Source organism: Bufo bufo, chromosome 10 (assembly GCF_905171765.1).
Source record: "Bufo bufo chromosome 10, aBufBuf1.1, whole genome shotgun sequence".
NCBI lineage: Eukaryota > Metazoa > Chordata > Amphibia > Anura > Bufonidae > Bufo > Bufo bufo.
The window spans coordinates 66,469,084-66,492,319 of NC_053398.1; the positions used below are offsets into that span (position 1 = coordinate 66,469,084).

General features: G+C 43.2%; 1 protein-coding gene across 1 annotated transcript in view; it reads right to left on the minus strand.

Moving 5' to 3' along the window:
• Window positions 1-23,236, minus strand: part of WDR74 (WD repeat domain 74) — a 118,250-nt gene that overhangs the window by 30,489 nt on the left and 64,525 nt on the right. The window contains exon 9 of the mRNA XM_040408921.1: window positions 10,062-10,118. Within this exon, the coding sequence (XP_040264855.1) occupies window positions 10,062-10,118 (57 nt within the window). The remainder of the gene's footprint in view (window positions 1-10,061; window positions 10,119-23,236) is intronic.

Sequence of the window (23,236 nt, forward strand, 5' to 3'; positions counted from 1 at the left end):
ATATTTTTTTTTTTTTTTTACTTTTACTGTAATAAATAATAGACCCCTTAGGGGGCTAGAACCATTGATCATTTGATCCCTTGTCCTATTCACCCTAATAGACATCTATTAGGGTGAATAGGATTTTCACACACTCCCTGCTGAGCGTACCATGGCAAGCTTGGAAAGCTTCAAAAGCATCCAGGCTGCCATTGTAACCGGGCAATTTCACTGCAGTGGCTTCAATTGGAAAGCAGAGGGAGCCGCATACCTCTGCCTTGCTTCACAAATGCAGTGATCGGTGTTGATTGAGGCATCTGAGGGGTTAAATGACGGGGTTTGGCGTGTTCTCCGTTCCCAGTCATTGCGGCCCGGGATTCTGCTGTATGATAAAGCGGGGCACCTGCCGCGCATGAGACGGGCTCACTGCAGCAGTCCGCTCCATAGAAGCCCTCAACTACTGAAGTACCAGTACAAAGTCGTTGAAGGAGTTAAGCCAATAAGTTGTTTCACCACTAATCTCCTAGCCTAGTCAATGTTATCAGTATCACTGATACGAGAATATATATTGCTATTAGTGTTGGGGGAAGCGAGCTTCAGATGCTTCATCCAAAGCAGTTTTTTTTAAAAACTTCGGAATACTATTGTACAGAGAATAGAATGTATGGGTTCCAATGAGCCGAAGTTGGTTATTCAAGAAGTTGTGCGTGACTTCATTGAATAACTTCAGTAGTTGATTTTTAAAGAGGAAAACTGCTTTAAAACTTGAAACCAAACTCTGCTTCAGTTCAGACTAGTACCTTCGGTTTTAAGTTTTAAAGTGGTTTTCCACTTTAAAAATCAACTACTGAAGTTATGCAATGAAGTCCTGCTCAATTTCATGAATAACTTACTTCGGCTCATCGGATCCCATACATTCTAATACTGTACAGAGACTGATCTCGGAAGAGTAATATTAGTTTTGAACGAAGCGACTTCGGATGAAGGATCGGAAGCTCGCTTCGCACAACACTAATTGCCATCACTGGCAACACTAACACAGCAACAATGTGCTAGGTCAATTTTGGTCACTATTACAAATTTCTGACGACAACTAAAATAGTGATCCTTCCAACACAATGCTACCTACGCTGTTAGTGTATCTCCATACCAAAAACAAAATAAGTCTAGACAAAATTTTATGCCCTGTTCACATCATGTTGGAACATTCCGTTGGACATATCTACATCAGAAACATTGTGTGGTATGTGTCACCAATGTATGCCACTGTAACACATGTTGACCACTGAATCCCATGCATTGTCGTAGTCGAAGCATCTTTATACAGGGAGGAAAAAGGGATATAAGGTGCACCAAGGTATACAGGTCAAAAGGACATTATTTTGGCCGTGCCATAGATAAAAAATAAGTAAATCAATAAAACAGACAAATCACCTGGTCCAGATGGCATATACATCTGGCTTCTAAGAGAATTAACAATTTCACATCCAGAGCTGTACATGTACGGCACTGGAGCTATATGCAAACATGGCGCCCGCTCGCACGTGGAGCGGGCGTCATAGCTGGCAGGTCTCTGCTGTGGCCAGTGAGGATGCCAGTAATTGGTTTCAATGCTCTAAACTTCACTGAAGAGGCTGACGGTATCAGGTGGCAGGCCAGCATAAGACTTATCCAGAGCATAAAAGGTTAGTATATGAAATGAGAATGCTTGGACTGGGAGAAAAGGTCTATATTTGGGTAAGTAACTGGCTCAGTGATAGAAAACAGAGTGTGGGTATTAACGGTACATACTCAGATTGGGTCACTGTCACTAGTGAGATACCTCAGGGGTCAGTATTTGGCCCTATTCTCTATATATCACATTTTTGCAGGTGACACTAAACTGTATAAAGTAATTAACACAGAAGAAACAGTATACTGCCAGTTAGATCTGGAAAAATTGGAGGCTTGGGCAGATAAGTGGCAGATGAGGTTTAACACTGATAAATGTAAGGTTATGCACATGGGAAGGAGAAATACATGTCACCAGTATATACTAAATGGTAAAACACTGGGTAACACTGACAGGGAAAAGGACTGAGGAATTTTAGTGGACAGCAAAATAAGCTGCAGAAACCAGTGTCAGGAAGCTGCTGCCAAGGCCAATAAAAATATGGGTTGCATCAAAAGGGGTATAGATGCCCGTGATGAGAACATAATCCTGCCACTTTACAAATCACTAGTCAGACCACACATGGAGTACTGTGTACAGTTCTGGGCTCCTATGAACAAGGCAGACATAGCAGAACTGGAGAGGTTCAGAGAAGGGCAACTGAAGTAATAACTGGAATGGGTGGACTACAGTACCCAGAAAGATAATCAACATTAGGGTTATTTAGTTTAGGGAGGGAGAAAAAAAGAAGAAAAGACAACTTAACCCCCTAGGGACGCATGACGTACCGGTATGGCATGTTTCCCCGAGTCCTTTAGGGCTCTTTCACACCTGCGTTCTTTTCTTCCGGCATAGAGTTCCGTCGTCGGGGCTCTATGCCGGAAGAATCCTGATCAGGATTATCCCAATGCATTCTGAATGGAGGGAAATCCGTTCAGGATGCATCAGGATGTCTTCAGTTCCGGAACGGAACGTTTTTTGGCCGGAGAAACTACCGCAGCATGCTGCGCTTTTTGCTCCGGCCAAAAGTCCTGAAGACTTGCCGCAAGGCCGGATCCGGAATTAATGCCCCCCCGTATCGGCGATCCAGGCAAACCGCAGGTCAATTCAGACCGGCGGTTTGCTGCGCTTTCTGCCGATTCTGATCCCCGCGATCAAACTTTTAAATGCCCCAAATAAAGTTTTATTCACCACCCCCCTGCACCCCTGAATGATTTTATGGCGGCGGGTGGTGCAGGGGGGGTGTTGCGGGAGGCGGACGGTGCGGCAGGCGGGATCGCGATCCCCCGCCCGCCTCCTCTTGAATAATCATTGGTGGCCAGTGGTATACCAGAGTGTCAGCACATTGCTGACACTCTGGTATAAACGGCTGACATCTGTGATGCGATGTCAGCCGTTTAACCCTTTCCATACCGCGGTCCGTACGGACCGCTGTATGGAAAAAGTTAAAAGTAAGAGGGGGCTCCCTCTCCCATCGGGGGGCTGCTGTGCCTTTGCAGCACCCGATGGAGAGGGAGAGAGCCCCCAGACAGCCCCCCTCCTTACCCTTCCCCGTCTGCGCAGTTCTCAGGCATCCTGCTGTCCATGGTGCTGAACAGATCTGTGCTAAAGGCATAGATCTGTTCAGACAAAGTGTAAGTAAAATACAGTACACTATATATTGTACTGTAGTGTATTATGCAGACATTAGACCCACTGGATCTTCAAGAACCAAGTGGGTCTGGGTAAAAAAAAAAGTAAAAAAAGTGAAAAAAAGTTAAAATCAAAAAACACATTTATCACTGATTAAAAATGAAAAAAATAAAATTCCCTACACGTTTGGTATGGCCGCGTCCGTAACGACCTGATCTATAAAACGGTCATGTTACTTTCCACGCACAGTGAACGCCATAAAAATAAAATAAAAACTATGAGGAAATTGAAATTTTGCCCACCTTACTTCCCAAAAAAAGGTAATAAAAGTGATCAAAAAAGTCGCATGTACGCCAAAATTTACCAATCAAACCATCATCTCATCCCGCAAAAATCATACCCTACCCAAGATAATCGCCCAAAAACTGAAAAAACTATGGCTCTTAGACTATGGAAACACTAAAACATGATTTTTTTTGTTTCAAAAATGAAATCATTGTGTAAAACTTAAATAAATAAAAAAAAGTATACATATTAGGCATCGCCGCGTCCGTATCGACCGGCTCTATAAAAATATCACATGAACTAACCCCTCAGATGACCACCGTAAAAAAAAAAAAAAACGGTGTAAAAAAAGCCTTTTTTTGTCATCTTACATCACAATAGCAAGCGATCAAAAAGTCATATGCACCCCAAAATAGTGCCAGTCATCTCATGCCGCAAAAAATGAGACCCTAGTTAAGATAATCGCCCAAAAACTGAAAAAACGATGGCTCTTAGACTATGGAGACCCTAAAACATGTTTTTTGTTTTAAAAATGAAATCATTGTGTAAAACTTACATAAATAAAAAAATATTGTATCCATATTAGGTATCACCGCGTCCGTGACAACCTGCTCTATAAAAATATCACATGATATAACCTGTCAGATGAATGTTGTAAATAACAAAAAAAACGTGCCAAAAAAGCTATTTCTTGTTACCTTGCCGCACAAAAAGTGTAATATAGAGCAACCAAAAATCAAATGTACCCTAAACTAGTACCAACAAAACTGCCACCCTATCTCGTAGTTTCTAAAATGGGGTCACTTTTTTGGAGTTTCTACTCTAGGGGTGCATCAGGGGGGCTTCACATGGGACATGGTGTCAAAAAAAGCAGTCCAGCAAAATCTGCCTTCCAAAAACCGTATGTCATTCCTTTCCTTCTGCGCCCTGTCGTGTGCCCGTACAGCAGTTTACGACCACATATGGGGTGTTTCTGTAAACTACAGAATCAGGGCCATAAATAATGAGTTTTGTTTGGCTGTTAACCCTTGCTTTGTAACTGGAAAAAAAATATTAAAATAGAAAATCTGCCCAAAAAGTGAAATTTTTAAATTGTATCTCTATTTTCCATTAATTCTTGTGCAACACCTAAAGGGTTAACAAAGTTTGTAAAATCAGTTTTGAATACCTTAAGGGGTGTAGTTTATAGAATGGGGTCATTTTTGGGCGGTTTCTATTATGTAAGCCTCGCAAAGTGACTTCAGACCTGTAGTGGTCCCTAAAAATTGGGTTTTTGTAAATTTCTGAATAATTTCAAGATTTGCTTCTAAGCCTTGTAACATCCCCAAAAAATAAAATATTATTCCCAAAATAATTCAAACATGAAGTAGACATATGGGGAATGTAAAGTCATCACAATTTTGGGGGGTATTACTATGTATTACAGAAGTAGAGAAACTGAAACTTGGAAATTTGCAATTTTTTACAAATGTTTGGTAATTATTTTTTATAAATAAAAATGAATTTTTTTGACTTCATTTTACCAGTGTCATGAAGTACAATATGTGACGGAAAAAAAATCTCAGAAGGGCCTGGATAAGTCAAAGCGTTTTAAAGTTATCAGCACTTAAAGTGACACTGGTCAGATTTGCAAAAAATGGCCAAGTCCTTAAGGTGAAATAGGGCTGAGTCCTTAAAGAGGACCTTTCACTAGTGTACAAACTAAAAACTAACTATATCTGTGGGCAGAGCGGCACCCAGGGGTCCCCCTGCACTTACTAGTAAGTCTGGGCGCCGCTCCGTTCGCCCGGTATAGGCTCCGGTGTCTGCGCTCCCTCTGTTGTACTGGACTGATTTTTTGTATGAGGCGTGTCCCTTTCTGGAGCGCTGGCCAATCGCAGCGCACAGCTCATAGCCAGGCTTGGATTTTTTGCAAATCTGACCAGTGTCACTTTAAGTGCTGATAACTTTAAAACGCTTTGACTTATCCAGGCCATTCTGAGAAAGTTTTTTCGTCACAAATTGTACTTCATGACACTGGTAAAATGAAGTAAAAAAAATTCATTTTTATTTATAAAAATAAATTAAAAAATTACCAAAAATTTGTAAAAAATTGCAAATTTCCAAGTATCAATTTCTCTACTTCTATAATACATAGTTATACCTCCAAAAATAGTTATTACTTTACATTTCCCATATGTCTACTTCATGTTTGGATCATTTTGGGAATGATATTTTATTTTTTGGGGATGTTACAAGGCTTAGAAGTTTAGAAGCAAATCTTGAAATTTTTCAGAAATTTTCAAAAACCCAATTTTTAGGGACCAGTTCAGGTCTGAAGTCACTTTGCGAGGCTTACATAATAGAAACCACCCAAAAATGACCCCATTCTATAAACTACACCCCTCAAGGTATTCAAAACTGATTTTACAAACTTTGTTAACCCTTTAGGTGTTCCACAAGAATTAATGGAAAATAGAGATACAATTTCAAAATTTCACTTTTTTGGCAGATTTTCCATTTAAATAATTTTTTTCCAGTTACAAAGCAAGGGTTAACAGCCAAACCAAACTCCATATTTATGGCCCTGATTCTGTAGTTTACAGAAACGTAAACCGCTGTACGGGCGCACGGCAGGGCGCAGAAGGAAAGGAATGCCATACGGTTTTTGGAAGGCAGGTTTTGCTGGACTGGTTTTTTGGACACCATGCCCCCCTATGTAAGTTTTACACAATGATTTCTTTTTTGAAGCAAAAAAAATTATGTTAGTGTTTCCAGTCTGAGAGCCATAATTTTTTCAGTTTTTGGGCGATTACCTTGGGTAAGGTATGATTTTTGCGGGATGAGATGACTGTTTTATTGGCACTATTTTGCAGTGCGTGTGACTTTCTTATCGCTTGCCATTACACTTTTTGTAATATAAGGTGACAAAATGGTTTATTTAGCAGTTTTTATTTTAAAAAAATTTACGGTGTTCATCTGAGGGGTTAGGTCATGTGATATTTTTATAGAGCCGGTAGATACGGACGCGGCGATACATAAATAAAAAAAAAAAGTATACATATTATTAGGTAAGTTTTACACAATAACAGCTTTTTTTAAAACAAATAAAATGATGTTTTAGTGTCTCCATATTCTGAGCCATATTTTTTTTATTTTTTGGGCGATTGTCTCAGGTAGGGGCTCATTTTTTGCGGGATGAGGTGACTGTTAGATTGCTACTATTTTGGTGGGCAAACGCCTTTTTGATCGCTTGCTACTATATTTTTTGTGATGTAAGGTGACAAAAAAAAAGGGTTTATTTAGCACAGTCTTTATTTTTTATGGTGTTCATCTGAGGGGTTAGGTCATGTGATATGTTTATAGAGCCGGTCGATACGGACGCAGCGATACCTAATATGTATACTCCCCCCCTATTTTTTACCAATTTTTTTTTACTTTATTTGGAGTAAATGACGTTTTTGTTTATTTTTACTTGAAACTTAAAAAAAAATTGGGGAAAACTTTTTTTTTTACTTTATTTTTTGTCCCACTTTGGGACTTGAACCTTTGGGGGTCTAATCCTTTACAATGCATTCAAATACTTCTGTATTGGAATGAATTGGCTGTATGAGTAATACTGTGTGTATTACTCATACAGCTTCCGGCCTGTGAAGGGGCTGGATCTGGATCTCACAGGCTCATCACCGGAAGGCAGTGCGATGCTTTCCTTAGGCATCATGCTGCCTCCCATGCCATCGGGTCCCCCCTATAGCCGCATGGGGACCCGATGGCGCCGCCGCAAACCGCAGGTCTGAATTGATCGCCGACACGGGGAAGGGGTGATCGGAAATACATATGATGTACCGGTACGTCATGGGTCCTTAACCATGCCGTATCGGTACGTCATGGGTCCTTAAGGGGTTAAAGGAGATCTAATAACCATGTATAAATATACTTCCAGAATTACCCGACTTTGCACGGGTCAATTTTTATTGCTGTTCGTGTGTGGTTAAAAAATATCCAGTGCCCCTCATACCAGTGTCATCCACAGTGGTCCATAACAGTGACATTCATAGCACTCCCATAGCAGGGACATCAAGTTGTCTCTAGACAGCGATATCCACAGGGCCCTGCCTCCTTAATAGTGAGTTGTTATGGAAGCCTGGTGTAATACTATGTGTATGTCAGTGAGGCAAAGTTTGAAGAACCTATATATATACACACACACACACACACACATCATACATATTCATATATACACATTTATAATTAAGCGTCAGTACAGAGTAGGCCTGCACAATATATCGCCAAAGCAATCGTATCACGATAATAGACGATTGCAATATGGCCGACCCAAAAATGCGGTGATTACCTACAATGATACACGGGTGTATCAACAGAGGGAGGAGGGGCTGGGGGCCGGCATCTGGATTAGAAATGTCATCGGGGACCGGTGCAGTCCCTGTATTCTAATGCACCGGCCCCGCTTTATACAACAGTGTGCGGGGTGCATTAGAATACAGGGACTGCACCGGTCCCCGCTGTCATTCCTAATCCAGATGCCAGCCCCAAGCCCCTGTATTAGGGGGTCATTCACACTGCAGGGACACTGTTATGGTGGGGGGGGGGGGGGGGGAATCTGTGGATGGCACATAGCATAAGATGCTATGTGTCATCCACAGATCCCCCCCATAACAGTGCGTCATCCACAGATCCCCCCATAACAGTGTGTCATCCACAGACCACCATTAGTTCAAAACCCACCAAAAGCAAACCTTTTGGTTCAAAATAATTTTTTTCCTATTTTCCTCCTCATTAACCTAGGTGCGTCTTACGGGCAGGTGAGTCTTATAGGGCAAAAATACGGTATACCTCATAATGCTGCTTCTGACTATGGTGTTCTTTAAAAAGTTCCTGTTTGTTCAGTGTTCGGAAAATCTTATTTTAATGAACACATGTTCTTATATCTATTCTATTTTATTTATCTGTTCTGAGCAGTGCTATTAACCACTTAAGGACCACAGGTTTATACCCCCTAGTGACCAGGCCCTTTTTTACAAATCGGCACTTCACAATTTTAACGGTTTATTGCTCGGTCATGCAACTTGGCACCCAAATGAATTTTACCTCCTTTTTTTCTCTTTCTTTTGGTGGTATTTGATTGCTGCTGAGATTTTTCGTTTTTCTGATATTAATCAAAATAGACCGCAATTTTCTCAAAAAAAGTGTATTTTTAACTTTCTCTGGTTAAATTGTTCAAATATAATTACATTTCTATGCAAGTTTGTGTCAGAATTTATTGTGCTACATGTCAGGGCATCCGACCGGCTCCAGTTTTGAGTCTTTTCCCTCATAGACCCTAAAACGATATGTATAGCCTGTGGCCCTTTCACAGAGCTTATACAGTTTGACCCCATACCGGGCGTGCTTGCTGGGGATGTACTGTTTGATGCCAAGGCGCCCGGTAAAATGTACAAGGGACTCGTCTATGCAGATGTTCTAATTGGGGGTATACACATCTGCAAACCTGGATGACAAACTGTCTATGAGGGGCCGAATTTTGTGGAGCCGGTCATAAGCAGGGTGGCCTCTTGGATGACAGGTTTTATTGTCAGTAAAATGCATAAAGCGCATGATGCCCTCAAAACGTGCCCTGGACATAGCAGCAGAGAACATGGGCATGTAATGTATTGGGTCTTTAGACCAATCGGACTGCAATACATTTTTTTTTTTTGTTAGACCCAAGCTGAGGATAAGGCCCAAAAATATTTTAAATTCGGAAACTGTGACTGGTTTCCACCGGATAGGCTGGGCATAGAAGCTTTCCGGATTGGCGGATCTCATAGAGATCTATAATATTAATATATATATATATATATATATATATATATATATATATATATATATATATATACATACATACATATACACACATATATACATATATAAACACACACATACATACACACACTATACACCCCTATAACCCCCCCATATATACACTATACACCCCTATAACCCCCCCATATATACACTATACCCCCTAACACCATGTTAGGGGGGAGTTCTGGGGGTTGGGGTGGCAAAATGGAGCTTCACTTGTGTTGGCAAAAATCCTTGCACCGGCCCTGAGAAGAGTGCAGTGTAAGTGAAAGCAGTGAGACTATGGAACTCTCTGCCTGAGTAGGTGGCAATGGTGAATTCACTAAGAGTTCAAGAGGGGCCTGGATGTATTTATGGAGTGTAATAATATTAGAGGCTATATTTACTAGATTTCTGGAGAAGGGTTGTGGATCCAGGGAGTTGACTGCCCGATTGGAGTCAGGAAGGAATCTTTTCCTCCTAAAATGAGGAAAATTGGCTTTTTTGCCTTCCTCTGGATCAACATTGCAGGATAACAGGCTGAATTGGATGGATGTGTTTTTTTTCAGCCTGTGTTACTATGTATGTTACAATGCATGTCCTGTACACAAGAAATGTACGGCTCTAATGTAAAATCTAAAACAGTCTCCCTTTATTGATTCATTCAATATGCGCAAATTAAAACACTCACCTCCCACTTTTCTTGTGAAGTTAACAGTAGACAGTTTAGCCTCGACTTTAAATATACCTAATAAAAGAGAAAGAAAAAAGTGCTGTAAGTTTTGAGAAATTAAAAATACATCCAAGCTGCAGTTTTTATTTTAAACATTTCAATTAATTCAAAAGGTCATGGTCTTTTCACAATTTGAGTAAACAAAACTGCTAATGTTAAGTCAAGCTCCCATTATCTGTAGCATAAACTGTACAATAAAAGAAAGCAGAAATATATTACCGTATTTTTCGCTTTATAAGACGCACAAAAGTGGGGGGAAATGACAGTGCGTCTTATAAAGAGAATGCTGCCATTTTTACTCTGATGACGCTGATAAATCGCAGGCCCCTATGCTGCACAGCAAAGCCTGCGATGTATCAGCGGGGAGGTAGTAGGGGCTGGAGGCCAGAAACTAGTGTTGGAATCGCGGCGGGTCCCGGTGCAGTCACTGTACTCTATTGGGCTACTTTCACACTAGCGGCAGGACGGATCCGACAGGCTGTTCACCCTGTCGGATCCGTCCTGCCGCCGGACCGTCCCCATTGACTATAATGGGGATGGGGCGGAGCTCCAGCACAGCAGTACACGGCGAAAGGCCGACGGACTAAAAGTACTGCATGTCCGACTTTTTAGTCCAGCGGCCTCTCACCGCGAACTGCTGTGCCGGAGCAGCGGTCTGGCGGCGAGGCGAAATAGCGGCAGGACAGATCCGACAGGGTGAACTGCCTGTCGGATCAGTCTTGCCGCTAGTGTGAAAGTACCCTTACACCGGGCTGCGCTCACAGCAGTCTTTATATGTAAAGTGTAGTCATGGGAGCTTTGTTAAAGTATAGCAAACCTCCGCAGTAGCGCAATCCTCTGTAGTACTCCTTATCAAACTACCATAGCAGGCAGGCTGGCTGAGTAACGTCACTCACTCCCTCATGCGCGTGCTTCATTAATAAAGTGGGAGGAGCAGGCGTGTGACAGCGAGTGCCGGTATGCTGCCGGCCTACCTGCTACGGTAGTTTGATGTATTGTGAGTACTACAGAGGATTGCGACACTAACAAAGCTCCCATGACTACAGTTTACATATAAAGACTGCTGTGAGCTGGGCCCGGTGTAATAGAGTACAGTGACTGCACCGGGCCCCACCGCAATTCCAACAGCAGTTGCGGGCCTCCACCCCCTGTATTGGGGTCACTATTTACACAGGGACACTTTGTGGGTGGGGATATCTGTGGATGACACATATATAGCATAAGTGCTATATATGGGTCATCCACAGATTCCCCCCCCCCCCCAATACAGTGCATCAGCCACAGATCCCCCCCATAACAGTGCATCAGCCACAGATCCTCCACCATAACAGTGCATCAGCCACAGATCCCCCCCATAACAGTGCATCAGCCACAGATGCCCCCATAACAGTGCATCAGCCACAGATGCTCCACCATAACAGTGCATCAGCCACAGATCCCCCCCATAACAGTGCATCAGCCACAGATCCCCCCCCATAACAGTGCATCAGCCACAGATCCCCCCCATAACAGTGCATCAGCCACAGATCCCCCCCATAACAGTGCATCAGCCACAGATCCCCCCCATAACAGTGCATCAGCCACAGATCCCCCCCCATAACAGTGCATCAGCCACAGATCCCCCCCATAACAGTGCATCAGCCACAGATCCCCCCCATAACAGTGCATCAGCCACAGATCCCCCCCATAACAGTGCATCAGCCACAGATCCCCCCCATAGTTCAAAACCCACCAAAAGCACACCTTTTGGTTCAAAATTTTTCTTTCTTATTTTCCTCCTCAAAAACCTAGGTGCGTCTTATAAAGCGAAAAATTCAGAAAACCCATAGTGCCCAGCCTATTTTGGGCCTTATTGACCAAGTCATTTTTTATTTTTATAGTCATTCAAGGAGCTACAATTTTTTTATTTTTCTGTCCATGTAGATGAATGAGGGTATTTATTTGTGCAGGACAGTTTGTAGTTTTTATTAACTTTTTGGGGCGTGATGGGAAAGGAGTTTTTTGCGGCATTAATTTTTCACCTTAAATATAGTTTTCACGTTCTACTACTTTAGCACAATAAAAAAATTATATATATATATATATATATATATATATATATATATATATATATATATATATATATATAACAAAAATCGGACTGCACTCCAAGCAACTCTTCAGAAAATGTGTTTATTCACCCATTTGGTGGCAAAAGCGACGTTTCGGCTCAAGCATGAGCCTTTCTCAAGCATGAGAAGAAAGGCTCATGCTTGAGCCGAAACGTCGCTTTTGCCACCAAATGGGTGAATAAACACATTTTCTGAAGAGTTGCTTGGAGTGCAGTCCGATTTTTGTTCTCTATAAGTGGGTAAGCACCTTTTACCGTACTTGGACATTGCACCCGTCCTGTTTTTCCATACTTCCTAGGGTGGTGCTGCCAGTGGTTTTTTTCCTATATATATATATATATATTTTATAAAATATATGATGGTTGTGAACACCTCATTAGGAAGAATTATATCCAACACTTACAAGTGTAGGTTCCTATAGTCTTAGGTAATTTATTAATGTATGGGGTAGAAGTACAATATGTGAGGTAGATATATAATATAGATAAATAGTTGTCCAGAAAGTATCAGATTTCAACGACAGGGACCAAAAAATATGATTGGATCCCTATAGTGGATATCCCAGATATTCTTTATGGAACACTTGATCAGTACCGTTTGGGGTAAATGTATCAATCTGTATATGATACAATTCATCCAACAGTTATTACAGGATTACATAAAAACTCTAAAATTACTCCGATATATATTAATAGTAAAGACTGTCAAAATAGGGAGGCTCAACACCTGGATGGAAAGATAACGGTGGGTTCACTGCTCACTGGGTCACCCACCCAGTTGGGGGTAAAACTATAGCAAAAGAAAATAGCAGGCACACCACCTTCTGGAAAAAATGTAGAATACTATATAATACAGTATTTGACTATTTATTCAAGCTGTAATGAACAATTCAATAGTGCAGGATATCACATAATAAACAATAAAATCACTCAAAAAACATTGTGATATAGGACCTGGGCACTTGCGATACAAACTGGTGCTGTGGTATAAGGACCTGTGTACCACATGATTCTACTTTTGCACCAGCTGACCTGATCCGTTCATCAGGATCACCTGACTTGGACACGCCCCCCAAGCAACGAAGCCGAGCGCTCCAAACACATCTATCCAGTGTCTTGGTGATTACATCTCACGTCCGTGCAGACACGCGATTCTGCGATATACCAACGGACACATACTACGGAGTGGTAAGAGTCTCACTGAGACAATCTGATAAGCTTGGCAACTATTCATCTAGACGTTATTGGGCGGTCTATGAGAAGAGTGGAGTGAATCTTTATGTTACAGCTGGATACCTTTTTGCCATAATTGTGGCATGTTTCAGGAGACTGTATATATTGGAGTCCGCACATTATGAGAGAGTGCCAGACCTCTGAACATTCTTTGAATTGTCACAGTGACGTTATTTTTGTGATTTTTATTTTGTGGTTTTATTGAATGTTTTTTATTGAGTGATTTTATTGTTTATTATGTGATATCCTGCACTATTGAATTGTTCATTACAGCTTGAATAGTCAAATACAGTATTCTACATTTTTTCCATATATTATTAATACTTGACATTGATATCCATAAACACTAAATATTGTGCAAAAATGTGCAAAAGATTATGCAAAAATTTAATTAAAGTTCATCCCACAGATAGTGCAGCAATTACGGACCACAATAGGTGTAAAAATAAAATATGGGAAAAAGACTAGTGAAAAAATATATATAATGTGGGGGATTCAGTCAGCACAACCCTGTATGCAGGTGCACATCGCTATGGCGAAATACATCTACAAACGCAAAAACACAAATGCAATAGCACTCTGCAACCAGCACTCTGCCCTGCCTCTATGCTGGATTTTGAATGAGGCATTGGTGTACATTTTGGCTAAAGCGTAATAAGCCACTCACCACGTCATGGTCGCCTCTATGAGTGGTCCCTAACACTAGTACCTACCTGTTATGGGCCATGATAGCCACACAAAGTCTAGGGAGCGCAGGTACAGCATGCATGCCAGGCACACTCTGCTTTTAACCCCGTCCGGTGCCGTGAACGCTTTCATCGGATCCAGGGATGCAAGTACCAACATGCATGCTGAGCCCACCATATACTTCTCCTGGAGCCAAATGGCAACTGGTAGGCGCTGTAAAAGCAGACTCAGTTTTATACCGACTTTAAAACCAGCCTCCAGGACAGACTAACTGGTCAGGTGTGCATGACTGCATGGAGATCGCCACGCCTCCAATATATACTACAAAGAAAAAATGTGGGGGATTCAGTCAGCACAACCCTATATGCAGGTGCACATCGCTATGGCGAAATACACTGCTCAAAAAAATAAAGGGAACACAAAAATAACATCCTAGATCTGAGTTAAATATTCTTCTGAAATACTTTGTTCTTTACATAGTTGAATGTGCTGACAACAAAATCACACAAAAATAAAAATCAAATTTTTCAACCCATGGAGGTCTGGATTTGGAGTCACACTCAAAATTAAAGTGGAAAAACAACTTTGATGTAATGTCCTTAAAACAAGTCAAAATGAGGCTCAGTAGTGTGTGTGGCCTCCACGTGCCTGTATGACCTCCCTACAACGCCTGTGCATGCTCCTGATGAGGTGGCGGACGGTCTCCTGAGGGATCTCCTCCCAGACCTGGACTAAAGCATCTGCCAACTCCTGGACAGTCTGTGGTGCAACGTGACGTTGGTGGATAGAGCGAGACATGATGTCCCAGATGTGCTCAATTGGATTCAGGTCTGGGGAACAGGCGGGCCAGTCCATAGCATCAATGCCTTCATCTTGCAGGAACTGCTGACACACTCCAGCCACATGGAGGTCTAGCATCGTCTTGCATTAGGAGAAACCCAGGGTCAACCGCACCAGCATATGGTCTCACAAGGGGTCTGAGGATCTCATCTCGGTACCTAATGGCAGTCAGGCTACCTCTGGCGAGCACATGGAGGGCTGTGCGGCCCTCCAAAGAAATGCCACCCCACACCATTACTGACCCAATGCCAAACTGGTCATGCTGGAGAATGTTGCAGGCAGCAGAACGTTCTCCATGGCGTCTCCAGACTGTCACGTCTGTCACATCTTCTCAGTGTGAACCTGCTTTCATCTGTGAAGAGCACAGGGCACCAGTGGCGAATTTGCCAATCTTGGTGTTCTCTGGCAAATGCCAAACGTCCTGCACGGTGTTGTGCTGTAAGCACAACCCCCACCTATGGACGTCGGGCCCTCATATCACCCTCATGGAGTCCGTTTCTGACCGTTTGAGCAGACACATGCACATTTGTGGCCTGCTGGAGGTCATTTTGCAGGGCTCTGGCAGTGCTCCTCCTGTTCCTCCTTGCACAAAGGTGGAGGTAGCGGTCCTGCTGCTGGGTTGTTGCCCTCCTACGGCGTCCTCCACGTCTCCTGATGTACTGGCCTGTCTCCTGGTAGCGCCTCCATGCTCTGGACACTACGCTGACAGACACAGCAAACCTTCTTGCCACAGCTCGCATTGATGTGCCATCCTGGATAAGCTGCACAACCTGAGCCACTTGTGTGGGTTGTAGACTCCGTCTCATGCTACCACTAGAGTGAAAGCACCGCCAGCATTCAAAAGTGACCAAAACATCAGCAGGAAGCATAGGAACTGAGAAGTGGTCTGTTGTCACCACCTGTAGAACCACTCATTTATTGGGGGTATCTTGCTAATTGCCTATAATTTCCACCTGTTGTCTATCCCATTCGCACAACAGCATGTGAAATTGATTGTCACTCAGTGTTGCTTCCTAAGTGGACAGTTTGATTTCACAGAAGTGTGATTGACTTGGAGTTACATTGTGTTGTTTAAGTGTTCCCTTTATTTTTTTGAGCAGTGTACATATACAAACGCAAAAACACAAATGCAATAGCACTCTGCAACCAGCACTGTGCCCTGCCTCTATGCTGGATGTTGAATGAGGCATTGGTGTACATTTTGGCCAAAGCGTAATAAGCCACTCACCACATCAAGGTCGCCTCTATGAGTGGTCCCTAACACTAGTACCTACCTGTTATGGGCCATGATAGCCACACAAAGTCCAGGGAGCGCAGGTACAACATGCATGCCAGGCACAATATATATATATAAACTATAGTCCATCCAATAAACAATTCATCCGTATTAGAACATCCACAGTGAAGTCGTATCCAAAAAAAACTGTAATAAACTAAGGATAAAAGGAAAAATTGGGGTATATCCAATGGAATAGTCTATCCACAGCAGGACCGTTAACATCTATTGGTAGAGATGGCTGCAATATATTTGCAGTTGTGCAACAATGTATCACTTTCAGGTAGAGTAATATGTTGCAATAGTAAGTAGCAGTAATGAATATATGGAGCGGTCCTTTAGTTGGCGTATTTAATATAATGTAGTAGATCCAGATTACTCACAAATTTATACAGGAATTGGGATGTATCCAGTAAATGGTTAATCCACAGTAAGACTACTGCAACTCTTAATAGAAATAGCTGTTTCTAATGTTGCAACAACGTAACAGCATGTCGCTTTCCAGATGAAATAATATGTTGCGGTAGTAGCAATATGTTGGACAATATATAGAAAAAAGGCTTATGGCAGACTAGATCAAAGTAGTGGTTGATCTAGGTTACTCACGATTAGATGTTTCAGATTGGTAAGGAAGTTTATCTGATAAAGTCACAGGAGGTATTTTTCTCTCTTTACAATTGACGTATGCCTCAGGTTCACAATATGGGCATCGCTATGTTTGAGACGACCTGCTGATAGACTTCACTCTGTTTTGTATAACAGGCTGATCGTGTCGGTGTCTGTAGCCACGGCGTCCCACGTGCTTGCAGAGGTCACGGACAAAGTGCTTGTGTGTGCCGGCGTCTCCTCGTGTTTGGAGGTAGCTGCAGGGACCAAATGCTAGCCGGGTTTGTGAGATTGCAGTTAATATCAAAGACCATATAAAAAAGAGCGCTCTTTAAAAATATATAAAAGCAGAAATAGAAATCCGGCGGTCCCGCGTGTCTGCAGGAAAAAAATTGGACTCATAATAAAAATAATTATGGTTCAATATAAATGATGCACACTCCATCAGATATTTTATCTGCTGGATGGGTAAATGACTTTCCTCCACCTGAGGAGACGCCGACACACACAAGCACTTTGTCCGTGACCTTTGCAAGCATGTGGGACGCCGTGGCTACAGACACCGACATGATCAGCCTGTTATATATAACAGTGAAGTTTATCAGCAGGTCGTCTCAAACATAGCAATGCCAATATTGTGAACCTGAGGCATACATCAATTGTAAAGAGAGAAAAATACCTCCTGTGACTTTATCAGATAAACTTCCTTACCAATCTGAAACATCTAATCGTGAGTAACCTAGATCAACCACTACATTTCCCTGCAACCGGCCTGCCCTGTGTTACACGGAGAACTTAAGTTTTGTAAGGACAGGAACCAACCTGGGCATTTCTCTTTGGCCTGGCTCATCCACTTCAGAGAGGAGTGGTCAGTCACCAGACAGAACTTTCTCCCCAACAAATAGCAGAGAGACTCTAGTGCCCACTTGATAGCCAGGCACTCACTCTCTCCACTATACTGTACCTAGTCTCGGCTGGGGTGAGCTTGCGGCTTAGGAAGACAAAGGGATGCTTCTCCCCGTTGACTTCCTGAGACAGTACAGCACCGAGGTCTACTTCAGAGGAGTCTGTCTGTACTTTAAATTCCAAAACCGGGGACCCACACAGGGCAGACATCAAAGCGGAGAAAGCCTCTTCCGCCCGGTCCTGCCAGTGAAACATCACTGACTTGCGTCCCTTCAATAACCCTGTCAACGGCGCATCTACAGTAGCAAAGTGGGGAATAAATCTCATGTAATAGCCTATCATTCATAGGAACGACTTTACTTGTTTAGTGGTGACAGGTCGGGGCCAATTTCTTATCGCCTCTATTTTGTTTACTTGGGGTTTGATCATTTTTTGGGGTTAGCGGTTAGACCAGCTTTCCGAAGGGAGTCTACTATATCTGCACTTTGGGCAGGTGACTTTCCCAGTCGGTACTGTGGATGACAATATCGTCCAGGTAAGCCGAAGCGTCCCGACGATGTGGTCGCAACACAATGTCCATTAGCCTTTGGAAGAAACACACAACACTGTGTGGAGAAAAAGAGGCGCACGGCACACCAACATCAAAACTTCATCCCAACTGTGAAGTATGGTGGTGGGGGCATCATGGTTTTGGGCTTCTTTGCTGCGTCAGGGCCTGGACGGATTGCTATCATTGAAGGAAAAATGAATTCCCAAGTTTATCAAGACATTTTGCAGGAGAACTTAAGGCCATCTGTACAGCAGCTGAAGCTCAACAGAAGATGGGTGTTGCAACAGAACAACGACCCAAAGCATAGAAGTAAATCAACACAATGGCTTAAAACAGAAGAAAATACTTCTTCTGGAGTGACCCAGCCAGAGTCCTGACCTCAACCCGATTGAGATGCTGTGGCATGACCTCAAAAAAGCGATTCACACCACACATCCTAAGAATATTGCTGAACTGAAACAGTTCTGTAAAGAGGAATGATCAAGAATTACTTCTGACCGCTGTGCACGTCTGATCTGCAACTACAGGAAACGTTTGGTTGAAGTTATTGCTGCCAAAGGAGGTTCAACCAGTTATTAAATCCAAGGGTTCACATACTTTTTCCACGTGCACTGTGAATGTTTACATGGTGTGTTCAATAAAAACATGGTAACATTTAATTATGTGTGTTATTAGTTTAAGCAGACTGATGGTCTATTGTTGTGACTTAGATGAAGATCAGATCAAGTTCATATACACTCACCTAAAGAATTATTAGGAACACCATACTAATACGGTGTTGGACCCCCTTTTGCCTTCAGAACTGCCTTAATTCTACGTGGCGTTGATTCAACAAGGTGCTGATAGCATTCTTTAGAAATGTTGGCCCATATTGATAGGATAGCATCTTGCAGTTGGAGATTTGAGGGATGCACATCCAGGGCACGAAGCTCCTGTTCCACCACATCCCAAAGATTCTCTATTGCGTTGAGATCTGGTGACTGTGGGGGCCATTTTAGTACAGTGAACTCATTGTCATGTTCAAGAAACCAATTTGAAATGATTCGAGCTTTGTGACATGGTGCATTATCCTGCTGGAAGTAGCCATCAGAGGATGGATACATGTTCTCATTCTGTTTACGCCAAATTCGGACTCTACCATTTGAATGTCTCAACAGAAATCGAGACTCAGGCCAGGCTACATTTTTCCAGTCTTCAACAGTACAATTTTGGTGAGCTTGTGCAAATTGTAGCCTCTTTTTCCTATTTGTAGTGGAGATGAGTGGTACCCGGTGGGGTCTTCTGCTGTTGTAGCCCATCTGCCTCAAGGTTGTGCGTGTTGTGGCTTCACAAATGCTTTGCTGCATACCTCGGTTGTAACGAGTAGTTATTTCAGTCAACGTTGCTCTTCTATCAGCTTCAGTCGGCCCATTCTCCTCTGACCTCTAGCATCCACAAGGCATTTTTGCCCACAGGACTGCCGCATACTGGATGTTTTTCCCTTTTCACACCATTCTTTGTAAACCCTAGAAATGGTTGTGCGTGAAAATCCCAGTAACTGAGCAGATTGTGAAATACTCAGACCGGCCTGTCTGGCACCAACAACCATGCCACTCTCAAAATTGCTTAAATCACCTTTCTTTCCCATTCTGACATTCAGTTTGGAGTTCAGGAGATTGTCTGGACCAGGACCACACCCCTAAATGCATTGAAACAACTGCCATGTGATTGGTTGACTAGATAATTGCATTAATGAGAAATAGAACAGGTGTTCCTAATAATTCTTTAGGTGAGATATATAATTATATATATATATATATATATATATATATAATTAATTAATATATATATATATATATAATTATATATATATATATATATATATATAATTAATATATATATATATATATATATATATATATATATATATATATATATAATTAATATATATATATATATATATATATATATAGAAAAAAAAAAAAAAAAAACACTGGCAGCACCACCCTAGGAAGTATGGAAAAACGGGACGGGTGCAATGTCCAAGTACGGTAAAAGGTGCTTACCCACTTATAGAGAACAAAAATCGGACTGCACTCCAAGCAACTCTTCAGAAAATGTGTTTATTCACCCATTTGGTGGCAAAAGCGACGTTTCGGCTCATGCTTGAGCCGAAACGTCGCTTTTGCCACCAAATGGGTGAATAAACACATTTTCTGAAGAGTTGCTTGGAGTGCAGTCCGATTTTTGTTATATATATATATATATATATATATATATATATATATATATATATATATAAATAAATATATAAAAAAAAACATATACATACACACACTGCTCAAAAAAAATAAAGGGAACACTTAAACAACACAATGTAACTCCAAGTCAATCACACTTCTGTGAAATCAAACTGTCCACTTAGGAAGCAACACGGAGTGAATCAATTTCACATGCTGTTGTGCAAATGGGATAGACAACAGGTGGAAATTATAGGCAAATTGCAAGACACCCCCAATAAAGGAGTGGTTCTGCAGGTGGTGACCACAGACCACTTCTCCGTTCCTATGCTTCCTGGCTGATGTTTTGGTCACTTTTGAATGCTGGCGGTGCTTTCACTTTAGTGGTAGCATGAGACGGAGTCTACAACCCACACAAGTGGCTCAGGTAGTGCACCTTATCCAGGATGGCACATCAATGCGAGCTGTGGCAAGAAGGTTTGCTGTGTCTGTCAGCGTAGTGTCCAGAGCATGGAGGCGCTACCAGGAGACAGGCCAGTACATCAGGAGACGTGGGAGGAGGCTGTAGGAGGGCAACAACCCAGCAGCAGGACCGCTACCTCCGCCTTTGTGCAAGGAGGAACAGGAGGAGCACTGCCAGAGCCCTGCAAAATGACCTCCAGCAGGCCACAAATGTGCATGTGTCTGTTCAAACGGTCAGAAACAGACTCCATGAGGGTGATATGAGGGCCCGACGTCCACAGGTGGGGGTTGTGCTTACAGCCCAACACCGTGCAGGACGTTTGGCATTTGCCAGAGAACACCAAGATTGGCAAATTCGCCACTGGCGCCCTGTGCTCTTCACAGATAAAAGCAGGCTCACACTGAGCACATGTGACAGAGTCTGGAGATGCCGTGGAGAACGTTCTGCTGCCTGCAACATCCTCCAGCATGACCGGTTTGGCATTGGGTCAGTAATGGTGCGGGGTGGCATTTCTTTGGAGGGCCGCACAGCCCTCCATGTGCTCGCCAGGAGGTAGCCTGACTGCCATTAGGTACCGAGATGAGATCCTTAGACCCCTTGTGAGACCATATGCTGGTGCGGTTGTCCCTGGGTTCCTCCTAATGCAAGACAATGCTAGACCTCATGTGGCTGGAGTGTGTCAGCAGTTCCTGCAAGACGAAGGCATTGATGCTATGGACTGGCCCGTCCGTTCCCCAGACCTGAATCCAATTGAGCACATCTGGGACATCATGTCTCGCTCTATCCACCAACGTCACGTTGCACCACAGACTGTCCAGGAGTTGGCAGATGCTTTAGTCCAGGTCTGGGAGGAGATCCCTCAGGAGACCGTCCGCCAGCTCATCAGGAGCATGCACAGGCGTTGTAGGGAGGTCATACAGGCACGTGGAGGCCACACACACACACTACTGAGCCTCGTTTTGACTTGTTTTAAGGACATTACATCAAAGTTGGATCAGCTTGTAGTGTGTTTTTCCACTTTAATTTTGAGAGAGAGATAGAGAGAGATAGAGATAGATATATATATATATATCTCTCTATCTATCTCTCTCTCACACACATACACACACAAATAAAAAATGGATAGGAAAAGTGGATAGGAAAAGTGGATAACAATGTGAAAACTAGATGAATGAATGGATGAATTTTATGATATTAGAAACAATTTCTTTCAAGCGATTCGTTGAGACCATATGGTTCTATGGTTTAAAGTAGGGTTGTTGCGGGTATCGAAATTTCGATACCCAATCGATACTTTTGTCCCGGTATCGATACGATACCGGGATTTCCGTTTTTTCGATACTGGGCTGCGCTTCTGCGCAGTCTAGTATCTCTGAACATGAGCGCGCTGCTATCGGCGCGCTCATGTTCTCTCTCAGCAGCACGGGGAGAAGGAAGCTGTCCTCCCTCCCCCTGTGCTGCTGCCGCTGCCACGCACCAATGAGAAGAGAGGGGCGGAGGAGGGGCGGCAATGAGAAGAGAGGGGCGGAGGAGGGGCGGCAATGAGAAGAGAGGGGGTGGAGGAGGGGCGGCAATGAGAAGAGAGGGGCGGAGGAGGGGCGGGCGCACTGCGCCACCAATGATAGGATTACTATCGGAGCGATGGGAGGAGACATCAGCTTCACTAGTGGGCGTTCCTTTTCCCTGCGCTGCGATTGGACAGCGCTACAGCCAGGGAGAAGGAACGCCCACTAGTGAAGCTGATGTCTCCTCCCATCGCTCCGATAGTAATCAGCAGCATGTGGAGCAGGAGAGGAGACAGTAATGGGGCACTGCGGGCGAACGGAGCGGCGCCCAGGACTAAATGGTGAGTGCTGAGACATCGCTGGGCGCCGCTCTGTGTGGCCTAATAGTGAAAGTCTGGACTCATATACAGTAGTCAGTCTTTAACACATACAGGAGGCGGGTGCCGGCAGCAGAATTGCATTGCCGGCACCCTGCCCCTGACAGGGAGCTGCGATCAGCGGCAGTTAACTGCCGCTGATCTGCTAGTACCCGCCTCCTGTATAAAGGGGTAAAATCATTGGTGGTGCAGTGTGCCCCCCCCCCTCAATCCCCCCATCCCATTAAAATCATTGGTGGCACAGTGCGCCTGCCCCTCTCAACCCTCCAGTATTAAAATCATTGGTGGCAGTGGCCACAGGGACCTCTCCACTCCCCCTCATTGGTGGTGCAGTGGCAGCTTCTGATCGGAGCCCCAGCTG